The 20,473-nt window shown below is 45.0% G+C and overlaps 1 protein-coding gene across 1 annotated transcript in view; it reads right to left on the bottom strand.

Moving 5' to 3' along the window:
- The window catches only part of B4galt1 (beta-1,4-galactosyltransferase 1), a 47,446-nt gene that overhangs the window by 7,338 nt on the left and 19,635 nt on the right, over nt 1-20,473 (bottom strand). Inside the window, exon 2 of the mRNA XM_055599165.1 lies at nt 9,309-9,544. Coding sequence (XP_055455140.1) covers nt 9,309-9,544 — 236 coding nt within the window. The remainder of the gene's footprint in view (nt 1-9,308; nt 9,545-20,473) is intronic.

The raw sequence follows: 20,473 nt of genomic DNA, 5'->3' as shown, positions 1-20,473 counted from the left end.
TCAATGACTTACCTTGTTTATTTCCAGTATCACCCATGAAAAAAAAGTGTCACAAAGACTTACACTTTTGTTTTTTATTCAACAAGTGCCCCACTGTCATAAAATAAAAATGTAATAGTTGCTGTCTAGCTTGATGGATGGATGGATGGATGGATGGATGGATGGATGGACGGACGGATGGATAGACTGATGGACAAGTTTCAATGTACAATGGCAGATGATGGCACTTTCTGTAAAGTTCCAACCAAAGCAGGTCCCTGAGGGTCACTCTGGGGGCATCTGTTCTTATTCATTCCTGTGGCTCAGGGCAGGCAGGGACAGTCCCAACGTGGACCCTGCCATTCTTTGCACTTAGCAGCTCACAAAGCATTTCTTGAACACGTGCTTTCATTGTGTACATAGGAGTGGTGTGAGGCAGTGATGGCTGGAATCCTCACTTACTAAGGCTCTATTCCCTGAAACTCTTGGGATCAAGAAATTGAGGCCTCCACTCTGATATCACTGTCCCACAAGGGCCAGTAGTCCATAGATGAAAATTCCTCTCTCCCCGTGCTAATATGAACACTTGGAAACTTTGGCACTCCACAGGCTGTCCATCAGGTAGACAATGCAGAAACAGACTACTCAGAAAGGCAGGTACCAGGAAGTCAGAAAACAATTAAGAACAAGTTAAGAAACCACCTAGCACACAAAAGCTCCTTTCTCCAGTCCTAGCAAAGCCCTTCAACCATGCACAAAAAGACAGCTGTGTCTAAAGGAACACTATGTTCTTTGGCTGCTCTACCACAAGAAGTGGATCTGAAAATCTGGGTTCAACTAATTTCACTTAGGCCATGGAACAAAAAGGAGAGTAGGACTTGAATACAAAAACCAGGAAGTTCTTGGAACTACTGTTACTGTAACAACATATTGCTAATGTCCCCTGGGGGATGTTATATACAAGGCACAGAGTATTTCCACCCTTGGGTGTATGGCTTGATCATTTTGACAATCTTTTAACAACTATTGATTGTCCCAACCCAAATAACACTTTGGAACACAAAGCCCCAAAGACCACTTTTCTAATTGGTGAAAGGGCAAAGACTCTAACCCCTCTGTAGTATACCTTAAGGGTATCTCCGCTGTACAACTCTGTCCTTTCTCTTAGCATACTCCCGATATCTGGAGTGAGGATTACTAGTGGCCTCCTCTCTACCACAGGGCCTGCTGCCAATGACTGTTTGATGTAAGCATTGCCTGAGTCTAAGTAGTATTCACTTTCCAGGAACTAAAACTTTGGAACCGTGAACAAGCCCTTATTGACCAAAGCTAATAAGCAATGGCAGCCTGGAAGAGAAGTCCAAGCAGATCTGCTTTAGCCGGTTTCCCTGAGGGCAGTGTAACATAGATCCTTCAACTTAGAAAGGCCCCAGTTTGTCTGGACCACATTTAGAACTGGTCAAATTTCCAAATAACCTGAAATACACTCTTCCTCCTATGTCTCCTCTCCAACTAGTGTCACTGTATGAACCAGGAAGAAGGAAGGTGCATGGTACAAGCTAGCACATATACTGTGGCCCACTAGGAATCTGAAATGGGAAGATGGGAAAGTGTGTGTTTCCCTTCCTCCCATGAGATCGAAGAAAAGTAAAGTATTTTCTAGGTTTCTTTGGGTGAAATGCTTACCTTTCTTGGTTCTGAAATGACAAACCCAATTATCTTTTTCTAAGATGTACTCTACCTTCCTGGAGGTGGAAGACACCTCCTCAAAGCCTCCTTTCCACCCCATCTGCTATTTCATTCATGTAAGTGAAAATTTATCAAGCACCTAGAGGCAGAGCAGGCCAAATACACAACTGAGACAAGACACATACATTCCAGTTTTGCAACTTACTAGCTGAGTCATGGGGGAATCATACCTCTGGCCTCAGTTTCCTGCTTTGTCACATGCCAGATGAGTTGCAGTAAATAAGATGGTGCATGAAGGGCCTTAGTACCCTACCTACTGACAGTTCAGCTACTACCACAATTATGGAAACAGGTTTTCCATCTATCTGGAACTATCAGACTATTAAAACACTTCTTGAGTCCTATGGCTGTTTCCTAACACTCCTGGGGACATCACCTTCCTTAGTGTTTGCTTATGGCATTTCCTCCCAGTTTCAAGAGTCCCCCTCAATTCCTGTTTCTCTGACAAACAGGGCATTTCTAGACAGGATTAGTTTTAACTAAATTAGCCCATGGCTCACACAATTAAGACGCCAACAGAAGAAAGTGAGGGAGCTTTAGAGTGGAGGTGAAGTATGGAAAGTCTGGGGGAGAGAAGCTTAAAGTAAATACCTCTTTTAAAAACGAGTCAGCTTTTGCTGTTTTTGTTTGTTTGTTTGGTTTGGTTTGGTTTTGGTTTTTGGTTTTTGCCTGTTTAGGTATTTTGAGACAAGACCTCAGTGTACAGACCAGGCGGCTGGCCTCAAAATCAGAGCTTGACTGTTGGGATTTAAGGTATGCAACATCACCGTGTCCAGCATGAACCAGTTTTTAAAAGTGGGCTTCTCACATCTCACTGGTTAACAAGATCAATAGTTAGCCCTTCTTAATTAGAGGGAGCAAACAGGAAGAAAGAAGGCCAAAACTAGCTAAATCTCTAAATGACCGAGAAGAAAATCTCTAAATGACCGAGAAGATGTGGGTGAGACCAGAGACTATAATAAAGGTGGGTGTGGTAAGAGGGTTTGTAAAGACTGAAGAAAAAGGACCATTTTAGAGATAGAGAAGAGGTGAGCCTTCTTGTCCATGGGGAGCCTTACAATATGTTTTGCATGTCAGGAGGAACTTGTGTCTCAGTCCAAGTAAAGGCTCCCTACTGACTTAGAAAGCTGTTGTATAAGCCATGCAAGACAGGCAAACCTAGGAAGTAACGGTGGTTAAGTTTTTAATTCCTCCTCTAAAGGCAGAGGCTCCACTTACCCCTCTTGCCTACCTGGTCCTGAGCATGTGCACTCATAAGAGCCTTTGAAGGGAAGGGAGCCAGGACAGGTACCAGAGTCTAGTCTAATCTCTAGGAAAATCCTGAGGGCAGCTAAGAAGGGCAAGAGTAGACTTCCTTTGATAGCAGCAAAGGCCAGAGGCCCAGCTAAAGAAAGCCATATTTCACCCTTTCCAGGCCCCAAGAGCCTCTAGAATATTCATTCTGTCCAACTTTTCTGCCTTCCAGGAATGCAGGTCCACATGTGTCACCAGCAGATATATCCTGACTCTCAGATGGATTGGGGACATACCAAATATGCTTCTCCTCCAGCAAAAGACAGCTCAACAACAAAGTTGCTCCCAAGACTCTCTATGAATCAGAATAGCTGTGACTGGAGACATTTAGTTGCTTTGGCCCTATTACAAAGCCACCCCCACTCAGACAGCTAACCCCAAATCCAGGGGCAGGCCTGTAGTCAATGGCACTTGGTGACCATGCCTAAAATGTCTTTCTGTGCCTCCTCAGATGCCAAGAAGACCTTGGCTGAATGGGTTGTGAGAAGGTTAGGATAGCTCAGGGCTGAAGAAGCTCTGGCAGGCCTCAGTGTGCATCTTAGAATGGCAGATAGGCTGGAGGTGATACCCAGAGCAGTGATGTGAGAGCTGGGGCTTATACAAACACTGAATTTGTAGTGAGCTAATATCTACTCTTCTTTCAGTTCCTAGAAGTTGGGTTCTGGTTTTTATCCACAATAAGATGGCGGCCTTAGACACGGTCCCTAACAAAATTTGAATGTGAAACTTAAGTTTTTCACCCAGTAAGTAAGACACAGGCTTTTCAGAACAAGAGCCCATACTCTTGGGAGGCAATATTCTATTAGCTATAGTAGTCACTCACAAAGGTGAGTACATCTGTTCCCCAGAAAACAGGCTGGGGGGACAGCCACCGGAATTGTGGGTGATGTATTCAGAAGTCAGCTTAAAACCCCAGTTCCACCGAGGCCAGAGCAGACGGCTTACCCCTCTCCCTGGGCCCAAGGCATGGAAACATCCTGCAGAATACAGCAAAACTAAATACTTGGAGGATGTGTAAGATACAAGCTAAAAACAGACTTTTCTTTCAAAGGGCAATTTGTCTATTGCTTTCAGTTAACTATAAAAATGTACAAAGTATTTAACTACAATCCTAGTTCTGCAAATTGAGCCTGAGGAAACAGTCTTGAATGCAGAAGAAGCCAATGCAGAGCAAACTTGAGTATTGAGGATGTTTGCTGCGGTTTAGTCATCTAATAAAAGAAAAGGTAATTGTGGTTGAACTGAACGATCAACTATGAAAACATAAAGTTATGAATATGGAGACTATGAGACGGCGTGGGAAGATGCTAATGATATGGACTTGAAGAGAAAGGCAAGATATAAACATTTATATACATACACTATGAGCCCTACCGGGGTTTAATCTAAAGACAGCGAAGTCACGGGTTCTGCACCATGAGCCGGCTTCCACTGATCTTGATGTTTTCCCAGCAAGCCCACAGCAGCCCTGTGCTTGCGTGGGAGCCCCCACAGCTGAAGGACAGCAGAGTCACAGGCTTATTCATAGCTTTCCCTGGCCAGCGAGGCCTGGCACTGTGTCAGGGGTGAGGAATTCCCAGGGTGGCAGTGGCAGCAGCGGTGGCGGCAGCGGTGGCAGCAGTAGTTAGGATAGCAGCAGCAAGTAGGTAAGTCGACTTTTCTTTCTTTAGAGGAGGCAGAGAGGACGGGAAGAAAAGGTGGGTGAAGAGTAAGAAGCCACCCACAGACAGGAGCTCCTCCTTCAGCTTGCTTTGCTACAAACAGGATTAGCAAGTAAAGGCAAAAGTTCCCCACTAGAAGGAAAAAAAAAACAAAGACATATGCAAAGGAGATGGGTGAAGAGGTAAACCAGGCTGCAGCAGGAAAGGACCCATTCTGACCACCCTTATTCCAAAGGTCATATAAGTTGTTGTTCCCTCTTTGTGGAACCAAGGGCACATAGAGAAAAATGGCATTTCCCAGAACAATGTCTGGAGGCTATTTGATAGCAACTAAGCACTAGTAAGTGCTATGATACACTTTCTGGGACAGTACACAGCCGCAGACAGAGAGGGACACAACAGAACAGTGGTGGCACTCTCAACCTTCCCACACCATGCCATGCCAGCAAGCTGAGAGGTCCAAATGCCCTAGGGAAAGCAAGGGTGAATAGGTGAGCCCTTCCACTCCTGCAGTCCCGTCCCCTTAGACATCCATTGACAGCTGGAGAGGATCTACAAGACAGGTAACAGGTGACATAAATATAATTTAGACAGAAGCCAAATCATGGGGGCTTAAGGCAGCCACCCTCATGGACCTGCCTTAGCACAACTGATCCTGACCTCTTGGAGGAATTCTGTTGCCTGGACCACAGCCCAGGGAGATATACTGGTGGCTACTCTTGTTCGTGGAGGGTTCAAAACTCTGTCTCTAACTACAGCCACAGGAACTGTCATCTTATTAGCGTTAACACAGTACAGAATGAAGGGCTGGAACGGTTCAGTCCTGTAGAATACACAGAGTTTGGTTCCTAGTACCCACATCAGGAGGCCAACAACTACCCATACTACTAACCGTAACTCAAACTCCAGCAGATCCAATGCCTTCTTCTAGTCTCTTTGGACACCTGCACTCATGTGTACACACACACACACACACACACACACACACACACACACACACACACACAATTAAAAAAATCTTCAAAATAAAAAATTGAGACAGAACAAAGTCATAGCCAGACAAAGCACCATCTGCCCTCCTAGCCCAGGCTGGCCTCTCCCACTTTCCCAAAGCCTGTCCAGTCAGGTCTGCCTGGAAGTATAGCAAGTCAGAAAGACTCCTGAAAGCTTTGCGCCTGTTACTCACAAGCTGCTGTCCCTCTGGCAAAATCTAGCAAGCCTCACAGTACGCCAAATGAATGTGGTACCTTCTGGTAAAACATGGCAAGTGGGACACCCCTTAGCACCTTTGTCTAATCCCAGCTCTGCATGCCTTACCTTTGCAGCCTTTACAGCAGGGACAAACCAGAAGCTCTCACTCGAGGGCAATGGAAGTCAAAATGCAAGGCAACACAAAAGACTTTCCTTTTGGTTTAGGTTTTGCTATGTAGCCCAGGCTGGCCTTGAACACACTATTTGTGAGGCTAGTCTCAAACTTGTAGTCCTTCTCTTTTGTACTACAATTACAGGTGTGAATCACTGATCATGTCTAGCTCAAAATGAGTTTTATGACCACGAACACAGTGCTAAAGTACATTGTATTCCCCCCCCCCTTAATCCCCCTTCTAAAGGCAGTCCTTAGGGCTGTATCACAGGCAGCCTATGCCCTAGTCAGCATTTTGCAGGGATTTCAGGGGAAGGATCCTGGGAAGGGACTGTACCAGTTTTACAAAGGTCATGATCTGGCCAAGCTAGGAAAGGAGAGTTTCCTAGAGCTTCCGGCAAGAATGGACCCAGCCAGAGAAGCAGGAGCAGGGGGGTCCTGAGTGTGAGTATCAAAAAATAGGCAGGACTCGAGGAAAATGTTCCATGTTCCAAACCTTATAGAGTCCATACTGCACTGTAGAGGAGCTGCATAATCAGGGATGTGGGAATGAGTCTGACTAGGAATCTAGGACCAAGATGAGGGACATCTAGTCCCTTGTACTAAGTGATGAGGGAGAAGGCACAGTTCTGCAACACCCCTCTAAGCATACTTATTCTGGGCTTTAAGCTTCATTGGGGCTGGAGGGGCCTACATTGAACAAGGTTAACAGCTTCCTACAGACGGAAGAATAAACCATAAAAACTCACAGGAGTTCCTTTCTGTGTGTGGGACTTAGGACACAACCTTCCTCTAAAGAAGTTTATAAGGAATAGCCCTTGAGTCTTCTGAGAAAGAACCTGTTGTCTGACTCATACCATTATCCATTTTCTTCTGACGCCACAGAGGTCCCAACAGGTGGGAGGCAAGACCCTGATATTGGGATAAAGCAGGAGGCAGGAAGAACAATAAAGAATTTATCAGCAAAGTACCAGGCTGAGGCAACAGGCAGGAAGAACAACAGCTAATATTTACTAAGGGTTTGTCACAGCAGGTGCTTCCTGGGGCAGTGAGGAGATGCTAACTTCCTCTCTTTTCTTGGAGGGAGCCTAGCTGTCAAAGGCTTATATGGCCCCCAGAGTCACTGACTAGGAAACGGCTCTCTGGGTACGGGGCTTACTCCCAGCCCTGGATATCAGGTTTTGCGAAACACCCCATGAAGAGACTAAATCACCTCAAAAAGTGCTACTATAACTCAGCAGGAGGGCATTATTAAACTTGGACTCTGGGTTGGGATTATTTATATGACCAGTACTCACTCTAGAGTACTTACTCTACTGGTCACCCCTCTCCCTGAGTGTCTCCTGCCTGTGACACAGAGCAGACATTTTTACTCTCTGCCCTCTAGGGGTCTAGGCAAGTCCTAGCCAACAGTGAAGGGAAGTACAGCATTATTATTGTTATTGCTTCAATGCTGGCATTCAGAGCAAAGGCCCCATGCTTGCAAGCGTTCTGTCACTGAGCTGCACCCCAAATCCTAAAAAAGATTCCTTTTCTGATACAAAGGTACAAGTGGGAAAAAAGAGAAAGGGGAATTCCAAGTATCCTAGGTAAAGTAAGGAGGAAGCTGAGAGGGGCTACATTAGGGGTATTTTTCTCCAAAGTGTGACTCACAGCACACTCATCACTGGAGATGATTCTTGGAAAACAGCTCTCTGTCTAGACTAGCTCAGGAAGCGCTTGTGGAGGTCATGGTGTGCCAGTGCATGGAATGCACTTTGTCAATGAGATCTGCCTTCCTGGAATATTTAGGAACCCTGTACTAGATGTTTCAGGTCACAGTCTTTTCTCCATCCTCTGAGTTTCCAAAGCATGGGACACTCATCATTCAATCACATGCTTTTCTCTCTTTTTCCCTTCCTTCCTTCCTTCCTTCCTTCCTTCCTTCCTTCCTTCCTTCCTTCTTTTGGGACAGGGTTTCACTGTGTAGCCCTGGCTGATCTGCAACTCACTCTGTACACCAGGCTGGCCTCGAACACACAGAGATCTACCTGCCTCTGCCTCCCGACTGCTGGTATTAAAAGTGTGCACCAAGAACTTAAAAATAAATAAATAGAATAAAAATAAAAATAAACTTATTTCAGTATGCTTAATGAACATTCCTGTTTTCCCCACAAATATAACTTTGATATTTCAAGTTTATCGCCAGTACTTAAGCTCGTTTATACATCTAAGTGCATGGATGAGTCTGACTTACCGTGTGCCAAATGTGTCCAGAAATACGGTTTGCCCCTTTTATTTCAAGATAAACTTTGACCTCTTGAGGTGCTAAGATTGCTAACAATTTTCTGCTTCTGTCAAAGTCGGGGCTTTATGTTATTTCAGGGAAGCTGGGGTGGTTGTTGGCCCATCTAGCTGGGGGCTACTCTGGCATGGTGCTGCCTCAGTTACTACAAGGGTGTTAAAAGAAGTGTAAGATTCTGCCATCCTGAAGCTTCTAGCCCACTTATGCACATGAGACTTTGTTATGAAGCAATTTGTTAACAATTAAAAACAGCATGGTGGTGGTGCAGGTGGATCTCTGTGAGTTCGAAGAAAGCCTGGTCTACATAGTGAAATCTTGCCGCAAAAGAACCTTTAAAAAGTTTTTAGGTTTCCAGGTTGTGCTGATAGAAAGTGATAAGTCTTTAGCATTTGTGTCCTAAACAGATGACAGCCTGACACACAAGATCTGATGTGCAGGAGGAAACACAGCCAAGTCCACATTACTCTCTGAGGTTCTAGAACAGGACTTTTCCAGAGTGTTTACCCAGGACTGGCTGTAGAGACAGACAACTTGTACTTGGTATATGGTCTCTTATGGATGACTCAGAAATATACTGTTCCACTAGATCAATTTCAAAGTTGAAATTTCAAATATCTGACACAAAAATGGATTACTGTTTTTGAATTTATTATTTATTTTGTTGAGTAAGAAGAAAAATATAATTAGCTAAATATGATTAAAATATCAGTACTTTACTTTGTGATAACTGGAAATGTCTTTTTCTTTAATTTTTGCCAGAAGGTTACTTCCAAAATCTCAAACACACCCTCCCTATTTCCCTTGGCTAACAGGGCTGACAGCAACAAGCACACTCATTGCACAGTTTAAATAAGGACAGCGGCAGTGCCAGATTTGGCACTCCTCTGTAAAATGCCAGGTTGTCTATGAAATCACTCTCTTCTCTCTGCACTGAGTACCTGAGTTCTACCCCCCTCATCCCATCTTCCCCAAACCTCACCTGATTGATGACGTAGATGCCATAGTCCAGCTGCTGGCGCTGTAGGATCGGATGCAAATAATACAGCCAATATTTGAGGTGCTCCTGCCGGTTGCGGAATGGGATAATGATGGCCACCTTGTGAGGAGAGATACAGTCCTTGGGGGAGTAATGGCCGCCCATCTTTACCTCTGGGTTCTTCTTTGCCAAAAGCGCCAGATCCACAGGAATATTAAAGTCAATCACCATAGGGCCAACTAGAGAGGTGGAAGGAAGAAGTTAGCTATCCACAGGGCCCACTCTGCCACAGACTACATGAGCTGAGCAGACCACAGCTATAGAGAAGACAGCTCCTCCCAGAGGAGCGAGGAGACAGGCTGCTGAAGAAAGGGCATTCATGCCCAGCACTAGTGTGAACAATTTCCTCAGGAAAACCCTTGTTCCAGGAACTCCCAATGATGGTCAAACCCACACAGTTACGGACCTGTGGAGGCCTCCCTGCCCAAGAGACCCTCCCCATAGGGTTGCACTGTAAAATGGAATCACTTTCTGCTCAGATCGTTTGACTGTTGCAGTACACAGCAGTGAGCACAGGTTGAGAAAGTGCTTTCTCAGAGACCCTGAGCTTGAGACCTAGCTCTGCCACTTGCCATCGTTTTTTAGGTTTTAGACAAAGGACTCGCATGGCTCTTTTAAAACCTAACCTAATTACAGAAAGGGAAAGAGGGCTGCAGTGTGTATGTGTGGGGGTCACTGTAGTGTGCGGAAATCAACTTCAAAGTGAAAATGGTAGGGAGTAGAAGGGACTCAATGGAAAAGGGTGGAGGTGAAGAGAGCCCTTAAAGAAGAGGAGGGGAAACAAAAGGAACATCTGGACAGATGATTTAAAAAAAAAAAAAACCTGAAAAAGTAACTGAATATATCAAGAAAGTAAGGTCAGGATGGCTCCAGAGCTCCTTTCCTAGAAGAACAAATCAGAGAAATGGGCCAGTAAGAAAGTGCCTGGCTCAGAATGTGGGGAAGAGAAAGGCAGGCAGTAGGTACTGACATGATGGCCAGGAACAATGGAAGAAAGGAGCCTACGGAGTGTACAGAGTGGTCTAGGCAAACACAGGGAATCAGGTATTGACCCAAGCCTGAAAGCCCAGGCTCACAGTACCCCATGCTCCTCAGCCATCCTCAGAATAGGTTTCGGAAACATGAGCCCCAGCAAGATGCTCAGTGGAAAAACTATGCTCAGGACAAGCCAGGATGGGAGCTGCACAAATTAAATCCTGCTTCTGAAAAGCACCCAAAGGCACACACAAAAACTGTACAGCCAAGAAATCCCTTGCAATTCACTAACTAGCCATTTCCTAATCATCACTACGTCATCCTACATCATCACTGCACTAATGTCACTTGGGGAACTGGTACTGTGCTGTGTGGGCAGCTTCACATGTGACACAAATCAGGTACCAGAGCACAGGGAGGAGCCCACAGAAGGTGGGAACACTAACCAGATCAGAGTGAAACACATGAGTGAGCACCACTCACTCCTGCCCACCCCTGTGCAGGCTCCAATTTGTCCCTTTTATTTAAAAAAAAAAAAAAAAGTGGTTCCCATGCCCAGGGATTATTTGTCTTCCTAAAGGAAGCCATGGGCCTGCTCCCCTGTCTGGTAAGCCTTTCTAGACAGCTGCCACCTCCTCTCCCTTGCCTGGAATCCTCCTCAATCTTATCTCCTTGCTCCTTTATCACAGGACCTTATTACTTCATTTTCTTCTGAGACGCAGCTCTGGTCATATCACCTTCATGGGTAAAAGCTGTGTGGCCTTGGACCAAATGCCGTGACTAGGCAACAAGGCCCACCACTCAGCATTCTTCCCTGTCTTTGTGCCTATGTGTTAGCCCTTCCCTCTCTCCTTGAACCAAGAAACTTTTGCATTGACAGGCAGGCCTCAATAGAGCTTCATCCATTGACTCTCTTGATAACCAGAGCTCAGGCAGGAAAGGGAACCTCAAACTCAAAAAAAAAAAAAAAAAAAAAAAAAAAGCTCTGCCCTGAATCTGGGCTATGACCTCCATTTTGGAAGCCATGGATCATGTAGAACCAGTTTTTAACAATGCTGCTGTTTTCCCAGCTCTGACACCCTATGACGGCCTGAGGTGAACAGGCTCTCTGCTCTAGGACTATGTTAGTGGTCACCTAGTACATCCTAGTACACCCAGTTATATCCCAGTTCTATCAACAGATTTCCCTAGTAACTGGCACAAGCACTGAATCTCACTCAGTCCAACTCAGTGACCTTGGGAAGGACAGAAGTGGATAATTAACAAAAAGCCCAAGAGATTTTGGGTTTAATTTGTATGTGTAAGATATGTGCATACCTATGGGTGTGTACAGGTGTGTATATCCAGAGGCCAGAGGTCACCATTGTATATCCAGAGGCCAGAGGTCAAAGCAACCCCCTTTGATTGCTTTCCACTGTAATTTTTGAAACAAGGTCTCTCACCTAACCTAGGGCTCATTGAGTGTGCCATGCTGAGCTCTAGGCATCTGCTTGTCCCTGCTCACTGCCCCAGCACTTGGACTACCAAGTACACTGCCAAGCCTGGATGCTGGGGCCCTATCTCAGGTCCTCATGCAGCAGGTACTCTACTGAGCCATATCCCCAGGCCCCAAGTAGTTCTTACTGGGTAAACTGGACAACGGAGAGCTTGAGGGCTCATTTTCACAAGCCTTGGCACTTTCAAGCAATGAGGGTCCTTTGAGAGTCCCACTCTTTCCTATAAGACCTATCAGGCTTAGGGACTCAGCTCCCAACCCTAGCACAAGCCCTCTGGGAGATGCCAAGGTACAGTGAAACCATGACCCATCATTGGGCTCCTTTTCCTTCAGGATCCCATACGCCATCTGTCCCCTATGCTACCTTTCAGTCCTAGAGAGACTGAAAAACATAATCCAATTTACAAGAGCCCATTGAGGCATCTGGGTTGCCTTCCTACCAGCTTGCTTATGCTTTCTGAAACTAACCCAGAAGACAGGAGTTCACTGTGGTCTGCCAAGCCTCCCCAAGTACACACCAGCAGGGTGAAAAGTGTCTTGTGTTGCTCTGCAGAAAGGTGTTGAGATAAAGAGCCTCAAATAAGAGAGGGGATGCTCAGACCCTAGTGCAGCTGCATCAGTGACTTACTGGATGACCCTTGGACAATGTCCAGCTACTCTCAGGGTACCTACTTTCCCATGCATAAATTATAAGGATTGGACTAGATGAACTCTGGTCCTGACTGGCTTAGAGTGCTGATTAAAATTAGAAAGAACAGACCCCAAACTATGATTTTCTGAAAATCCTTATTCTCATTTTTCTTGCTTCCAAGATGGCATGAATGACCAAGCAGAAAGGAAGAAATGAAAGTGCTTGGTAGGGAGAAGAGTAAGAAGGAAATCTTAATTACTAAGCACTATGCCCACTCATATCCCCTTCTACCTCCCATTACTATACTTTCTCAGCCTCCTTCCTTGATAACAATCACTCTCCCTTTCACTCAGGTCTCTGATTTGAACAATGACCATTCCCCAAATTCTGTCTCCATTCTGTATGCTTCTACTAGCTACCTAGGTGCCACAGATGCCTTAATAAACCTAGCCCAAATAAACATATCCCAGCTACCCTTCAGCAGCTACCATCTAACTTGTTTCTTCCCCATGGTTCCCTTGGCAATAACACTGCTCTTTACCCACTGAGGGGGTGACGTGGGCAGCCTATCTTCCATTCTCTCCTCTCCCTACCCAACTCCAATACTCTCTCTCTCTCTGTTTTTGTCTGGCTTGTCACATGAAAGAGTGTGTGATGCTCATGCACACATACACAAATACACAAGGTATCAACAGTATGCTGAGCAAGTCCCTGGGCACCTACCCCGAATGGAGCCAGCCTTTATTCTGAAATGTTTATTTCATTCAAACTCTCTTGTGATAAGTCAAGAGTTTCAATTAGTATCAGTCAGTGCTTTCTAGATACCAACTGAGTACCAATTTGTATGCCAGCCCAAGAAGAATGAGTTGAGGGAACTGATGAAAGAAGCCAGACAAGAATGTTCCTACCTCCTGGAAGCTCCCTACTGGGTATGTGGTAAATCGAAATGAAAATGCTCTGGTCAAGCCTTTCAGATGCCCTCTGTGATGGGCTTCTGTTTTCTCCCTCCTCCGATGTCCATCCTTTTTGCCTTTCTGAATGGGGATTGAACATTTTAGCCAGAGTCATTCTTCCTGATTAGCTTCCTTAGGTGTACAGATCTTAGTATGTTTATCCTGTATTATATGTCTAGTATCCAGTTATGAGTGAGTATATACTCTGGGTGTCTTTCTGCTGCAGGATATCGAGGCAGATGTTGAGACTCATAGCCAAACTTTGGGCAGAGTACAGGGAATCTTATGAAAGAAGTGGGAGATAGTAAGATCTGGAGAGGACAGGAGCTCCAAAAGGACAGCGACAGATCCTAAAAGTCTGGGCACAGGGGTCTTTTCTGAAACTGATACTCCAGCCAAAGACCACTCATAGAGATGGCCTGGAACCCCTGCACAGAGGTAGCCCATGGCAGTTCAGTATCCAAGTGGCCTCCATAGTAATGGGGACAGGGGCTGTCTCTGACATGAACTGATTGGCCTGCTCTTTGATCACCTCCCCCTAAGGGGAGGGGGGAGCAGCCTTACCAGGCCACAGAAGACAATGCAGCCACCCCTGATGAGACCTGATAGACTAGGGTCAGAGGGAAGGGGAGGAGGACCTCCCTTTTCAGAGGACTGGGAGAGGGACACTGGTAGGGAAAAGAGAGGGTGAGGTTGGGAAGGGAGGAGGGAGGGAGGTACATGGGGGATACAAGGTGAATAAACTGTAATTAATAAAAGTAAAAATAATTTTTGAAAAAGGAAAGAAAACGCCCTGGTCTGCCCAAGGAACCTGCTCTTCCAATGAGCTTTCCACAGAGCTTGGCCACTGAACAATCTTTCTAATGTTCCTGCTCCCCTCTGTACCATTCTCATCATAGACTGTGAGCACCTCACCCCCATGGCCCTTCCCACAGGGCAATTCTTCCCTGTCCTCACCCCTCTGACTCCTCCCCTACCCCCATTCTGGGGGCTCCTGAAGCTCACACCTCTAGTAGCACCGACCCAGAGGTGAATGCTTTCTTGGGTCCAGCATCATCCAGGAAGCTGCAGACCTTCTGCAGCTATAGTGGGGCTAGCTTCTACTACATACCCAACTCTAGCTCAGTGAGAACATTCAAGGAGCTAGACTATAGGCAGGCAAGGACTGACAGACAGGGGCCTCTGCTACCAGTTCTCAGAGCTACTGTCTACGAACACAGGACGAGGAACAAGAGGCAGCAAAGGCCTGAGTGCTTCACAAAAACCCTCAGGCTGGGCCAGGGCACCCTTGCTGTGTGGCACAGCCTTTCAGCCCTGCTGGGTTGGCCTGTAAGTTTTCTTGGTTCTGAAAGCTGGGAAGCGGGGTTATGTAAGCACAGATGTGAGCTGTCCTCAGCTCCCCAGGCCCAAGCTCTGCCACGTGGACCTTGTGGCTGGGAGCCCAGGTCATGGCCTTTTGTGTAAGTTGCTCAATAACTTCAATATGTGAGTTCAAATTTGCAAATTCCACCATTTCTTTGAAGGATACAGCAACCTCAAACACACATATGCCTCTGTCTAGGCTATATCAAAAGTGGCTAAGCTAGGGGTGGTGGCCATGCCTTTAATCATGGCATTGAATCATGGGGTGGCAGAGACAGGTAGATCTTTTTTGAGTTCAAGGCCAGCCTGTTTTACAGAGGGAGTTCCAAGACAGCCAAGGCTGTACAGAGAAATTCTGTCTTGAAAAAACAAAACAACAAAAGCAGGGATAATACAAGCCAACTCCAACACATGCTCAAACCTTACTTTTATGTTGGCTGGGCACTGGGTCAATCCTCTAGCCTCAGCCAAACAGGATGAACATCCAGTCCACTGATTTTCAACTGACAGGCCCGTGAATGATTTAGGAAATAATCTTAGCCTGAGCCTGGGTTGTGAGAACAGTTTGCCAGACTGAGAAATGTTCAAGCCATGTACACCAAGTTCATACAATCCACTAGCACAGCCTTCTTTTTTGGAGACTGAGTGCTTCTTAGTCTGTTTAAGTGTCTTTTTTTCTTAGGTGAATTTTGATATTGGGATTGATTTTTAACTTTTTACTTAAATATGCTTTTTGATATCCAAGGGTCAGGCCTCTAAAAAATTTCTGAGCAAGACATTCCACCATTTGGGGAACATGGGGGAGTAAACAGAGCCCAGAGGTTACCACTGTAAGAGCTGTGATTTTGTATTTGTTTGTCTTTTGGGGGCAGGTCTCAGATCTCATCGTCTAGAGTCTCTCTTCCGACCTTTTTCTCGAATAAGGTGTTGTTCCACAGACTTCAGTATGTGTGTGTGTGTGCGTGCGCATGCTCAAGGTGGGCTTTTCCTCTCTGTGTCTTTGTGATTCCAAAGGGCAAGAATGCACCAGAAGCTAGCCAGCCAATACAACAGAATGTGTGCCAATACTCTCACTACCTGATCAGTGGATTGTGACCAGCCTGTGATACTTGAGGCTCTATCTCAAAACCAAAAACCAAGACCCAAGCAGTCTTTAGACTAGAAGAGCACTAACTGCTGCAGAGAGTTTACCCCACACCTTTTCTTCAGCCTTGATGAGGACAAGCTCTCTATATGTGTCCACTGATTAGCTGACATCACTGAACCTCTTCACACCTCTGACATGACCCCTTCCTACCAGGACGCCTTCCCAGAAGCTTGTTCTTTACTTTAATCCACTTATTCAAAATATTCACAGCATAAAATCTACTCAAACACTTACCCATCAGTGATTACCATCGTGCCAGGCACACAGAAGGTAGGTTAAGAAGTGGCTGCTGGCCTTAGTGTGGCAGCTGGGGATAGCACAGGACAAACTATGAGGAAGACCAGCAAAGCAGACTGTGGTGTGGCACGTGAGAGGGGCAAACTGGTACAAAGAAGGAAAATCAACACCAGTGCCAGGGAAGACAGTCAAGGAAAGGTTTGCAGAAAAAGTAGTGAGCCCAGCTGGGCCCTGTCCTCTTGGACAGGGCTCATGACACAGATTTGTACCCACTTGCCAGTGAGCTCCCTCTGCTTCTTACATAGAAAGACACCAAAAACAACAAACAAAACAAAACAAAAACAAAAAATCAAACCAAAACTAAAAACCAAAACCTTACCCAACTGGCTCTGGACAGTGTTCTTGCAGCTCTGTAACTGACAGGAACAACAAAGCATTTCAGCAAACTCCCAAGTGAAAACTTGATAAACATGGGGTGAAGAGCATCAAAATAGACTCTCCCATGGAAAGCATTTCTTACTGAGTTTTAAAATCTAATTCAGGGTCAGTGAGATAGCTCAGGCGGTGCTTACCACCAAGCCTACCTGAGTCTGGTCCCCAGGACTCCTCCAAGTTGTCCTCTGATTATTAGACTTGTGCTGTGGCACACATACACATATATACAAATACATACCATATAAATTAATAAACAAGTTTTTTTCTTCTTTTTTTTTTTTTTTTAAAGAACTGGGCCAGAGAGATGGCTTAGTGGATGAAGGCGCCTGCTGCCAAGCCTGAGGATCTGTTTTTGAACCTGAGGATCCAAAGGGTGGGTGGAAAAAACTTATCACAAGTTGTGATTTCCACATGCACACATAGTATGTGCTCTCCAGACACACACACAAAATAAATAGAATGCCATTTAAATTTTTTAATTAAAATTTAAATAAAATCACAGGGATTTCAAAGGCACTATAAATGGTTTATCTTTTTATTATTATTATTATTATTCATTTCTTTTTTTAAAGACAGTCCTGGCTGACCTGGAACTCCTAGAGATTAGCCTGACTTTGCCCAGAGTGCTGGGAATAAAGGTGTGCACCACCACACCCAGCACAATTTTACTTCTTAAATTGTATGTTTTCGTCATTTAATTGTACCTTTGGGGCATATCTTTGAAGCTGAACTAAGAAAAATATAAACTATAACCTAAAGAAAGGTGATTCTTACTTCTACCTCCAAAGAAACATTTCAAATGTGGGCTGGCAGCAGGTAAAATTTATGCTGCCTGATGGCACAAGCCTTACAGGGGAGGGAAGTACCACTTTCCATTGGTTGTACACAAGCCTGCCATGGGGCACACACTCAAGCACACACATGACTAAATGAATAAATGCAAAAAAGTTTTTAAAGATTCAAACCATATAATTTTTATTCTATCTTGAGACAGAGTATCATGAAGCCCAGGCAAGGCTCAAACTCACTGGGGATCCTGCTTCTACCTCTCCAGCTCCACATTACAGCTGTGTCCAACTATGCCCGGTTTCAAATCCTAGAACTTGGTTATCAAAACCAAAAGAAAAAAAAAAACCTTATCCTTTCTTACTGCTGATTTGACATCTTAGGCAGAAGCACAGAACAAAAGTTCCACACCCACTGTTCTTTCTGCCAACTCATCACTCACTGTTAGAGCCCAGGAAGGGGGTGGGTTGATGGAGAGCCTATTTTCAACATGGAACAGAGCACATCTGCGGTATAAGAATTCTGCACTTAGTGACAGAGAAAAACAAAGTATTTACTCAAAAAATAAAGGAGCCTATCAGAGCAGACCTACAAGACAAGGCCAGAGGTCAAGTAGAAGGCTGCATCACAGTGGGGCTAGCTCCTCCTCTGCCCATAGCCTTGTCACATGACCACAGAGCCCCACTCTGTAACCTTCCATGTGCAGAAAGAGGCCTCACCATCAAGTTCATTTCTCACACAGTGACATATGGTCATCCACATCATTAAAGACCTACCTGATCTTCAAAGGCCAAGCACTGTGGTTGGCTTTCAACATGCTGGTGAGGTTGCCATCTATCACACTCACCCAGCTGAGTAGCCCAGAAAGCCACAACTTTTATTTTTATTTTATTTTTTTAATTGTATGTGCATGGTGTTTTATCTACATGTATGTGTACCACATGTGTGCCTAGTGTCCTCAGAGACCAAAAAAGGACATCAGATTCCCCTAGAACTGGAGTTATATGCGGTTATTAGTACCCATGGGAACTGAGCCCAGGTCTTCTGGAGAGCAGCAGCTAATCTTAGCCACTGAGACATCTCTCTAGCCCCAGGAACCTGCATCTTAATATGAGTCCTAGGGTTGTTTTTTTTTTGTTTGTTTGTTTGTTTGTTTGTTTGGCTGGTTGATTGGTTCTGTTCTGTTTTGAGACAAAGCTTCATATACCAAAACCACTCATTTCTAGACTGAAAGCATGCCTTTCATTTCTAGGCATGGGCTGCTGGTACTGCCCAAAATAAGTTTAAATTTAAAATTTAAAATTTAAACTTCCTCCAAGCTATAGGCCTATAATTTGACTTTGTGGCAAAGAATGGACTAACTTAATTAAATACATTGCCTTTCTCCATCTGAGCCTCACACTACCATACAAACCAGGCTCTTCACCATATGCTATTCATTCCTGTGAGAATAAGCCCAAAGCTCCAAATCTCAAAGTCTGATTCAGGCTGCAGGATGACCAGAAAAGCTTCAGCTTTGGCTATTCAATCCATGGAGCTGTCACCAAAGGCATTAAGACCTAAACCTAAGTAAGTGAACAAAGTTATGACCAGATTACATCACCTTGAAGGGTCAGGACCCACCTCAAACCAGACCCTAAAGATCTTGCTCTGGGTCAGAGGAAACACCACGATTCCTCCAATGAAGGGAGGTTAAGACAAGAGGGGTTGGCACAGTTGCTCAGGAGCAATCTGAAGAGCTGCCCTGCCTTGCCTTCAGTAAACCTTTAGGTCCTGACAGTCATAATACAGCTACATGCAGTCATGCCTCTGCTGTCCCCATGCTATGCCCTATCTCTGTCTCAGAATTCTTCTCAATCTCAGGTTTCAGGGAGTGAACTAAGGGAGGCAGCATAAAAGTTGGGTCTTACTCAACTTTACCGAGCTAAATAAACTTTTCTCAAATATATTTATTGGTTGTGGCTCCTGAATTTAGTGAAATAGTACAGTAGGAACAAGACAGTGCAGAAAGCCCCTGGAGATTCCAGAACTGGAGATAATGACAGTTCACTTCCATCCAAAGGTAAAAAGGTTTCCACCTAAGGTGAGAAGGTTTCCACCAGCAACAAAAACAGAGACCCTAGGCTCTGGGATTAAGAGTCTGTGGCTGGAGGCCCAGGATATCTATGGCCCAATTAATTAGCTTGGTGTTCACCTTTTGGGGGATAATCCAAGAATGAATTTCTGCTTCATTTGGTAAAAGCCTAAAGACAGATTTCTCCCTTTCCCCCTGAGCTGGGATTTGTATAAAATATACCTGCCTTTAGCTGTCAATCCCAGAAAGAAGGAGGTAGAGACACCTTCTGAGAGATGGCTCAGTGGATAAAGAGTTTGCCACACAAGCATGAAGACCTGCGTTCAAATCCTCAGAGCCCCCCCCCCCCCCATCTGTAACCTCAGAGTCTCATATTTAAGGATGATCCTCATAGCGCTATTTGGGCAAGCAGTGTGGGAAGCAGTCTGAGAACTGCCCTTAAGGAAGAGACAGGAGAAAACTAGAGTATGTAGATACCATGGAGTATCTCTGGGCAATAAGAGTCAGCAGGCTAAGTGGACACATGGTGACAGGGATGGACCCTAAACACAAAACTGAACCCTTGGGAGCTAATTCTTGTTTTCTAAATATATTCTTTCCCGAAGAGAACTCAGTAGAGAAACAGCTGGTGTCAGGGCAGAGCACCTCCCTCTTTCCTAAAAGAAGTTGTTCCATAATGACAGGACGTATCAAAAGGATAAAGGATACAGAATCCCACTGGTAAACTTGAGATGGTAAACATTGGAATAAATAATGGCCATAAAAGTTGTAACTCCAACCACTTTGGAAATCAATCTAGCACTTTCTCAGACAATTAGGAATAGCGCTTCCTCAAGATCTAGCTATACCACTGCTAGGCATATATCCAAAAGATGCTCAAGTATACAAGGACAGCTGTTCAACCATGTTTGTAGCAGCTTTATTTGTAATAGCCAGAAGCTGGCAACAGCCCAGATGCCCCTCAGTTGAGGAATGGATACAGAAATTATGGTACATCTACACAATGGAATATT

This window comes from Psammomys obesus, unplaced genomic scaffold, assembly GCF_907164565.1.
Source record: "Psammomys obesus unplaced genomic scaffold, mPsaObe1.curated_primary_1811, whole genome shotgun sequence".
Classification (NCBI taxonomy): Eukaryota; Metazoa; Chordata; class Mammalia; order Rodentia; family Muridae; genus Psammomys; species Psammomys obesus.
The sequence above is the reverse complement of the archived record's forward strand: the minus strand, read 5'-3'. Positions and strand labels throughout refer to the sequence as shown.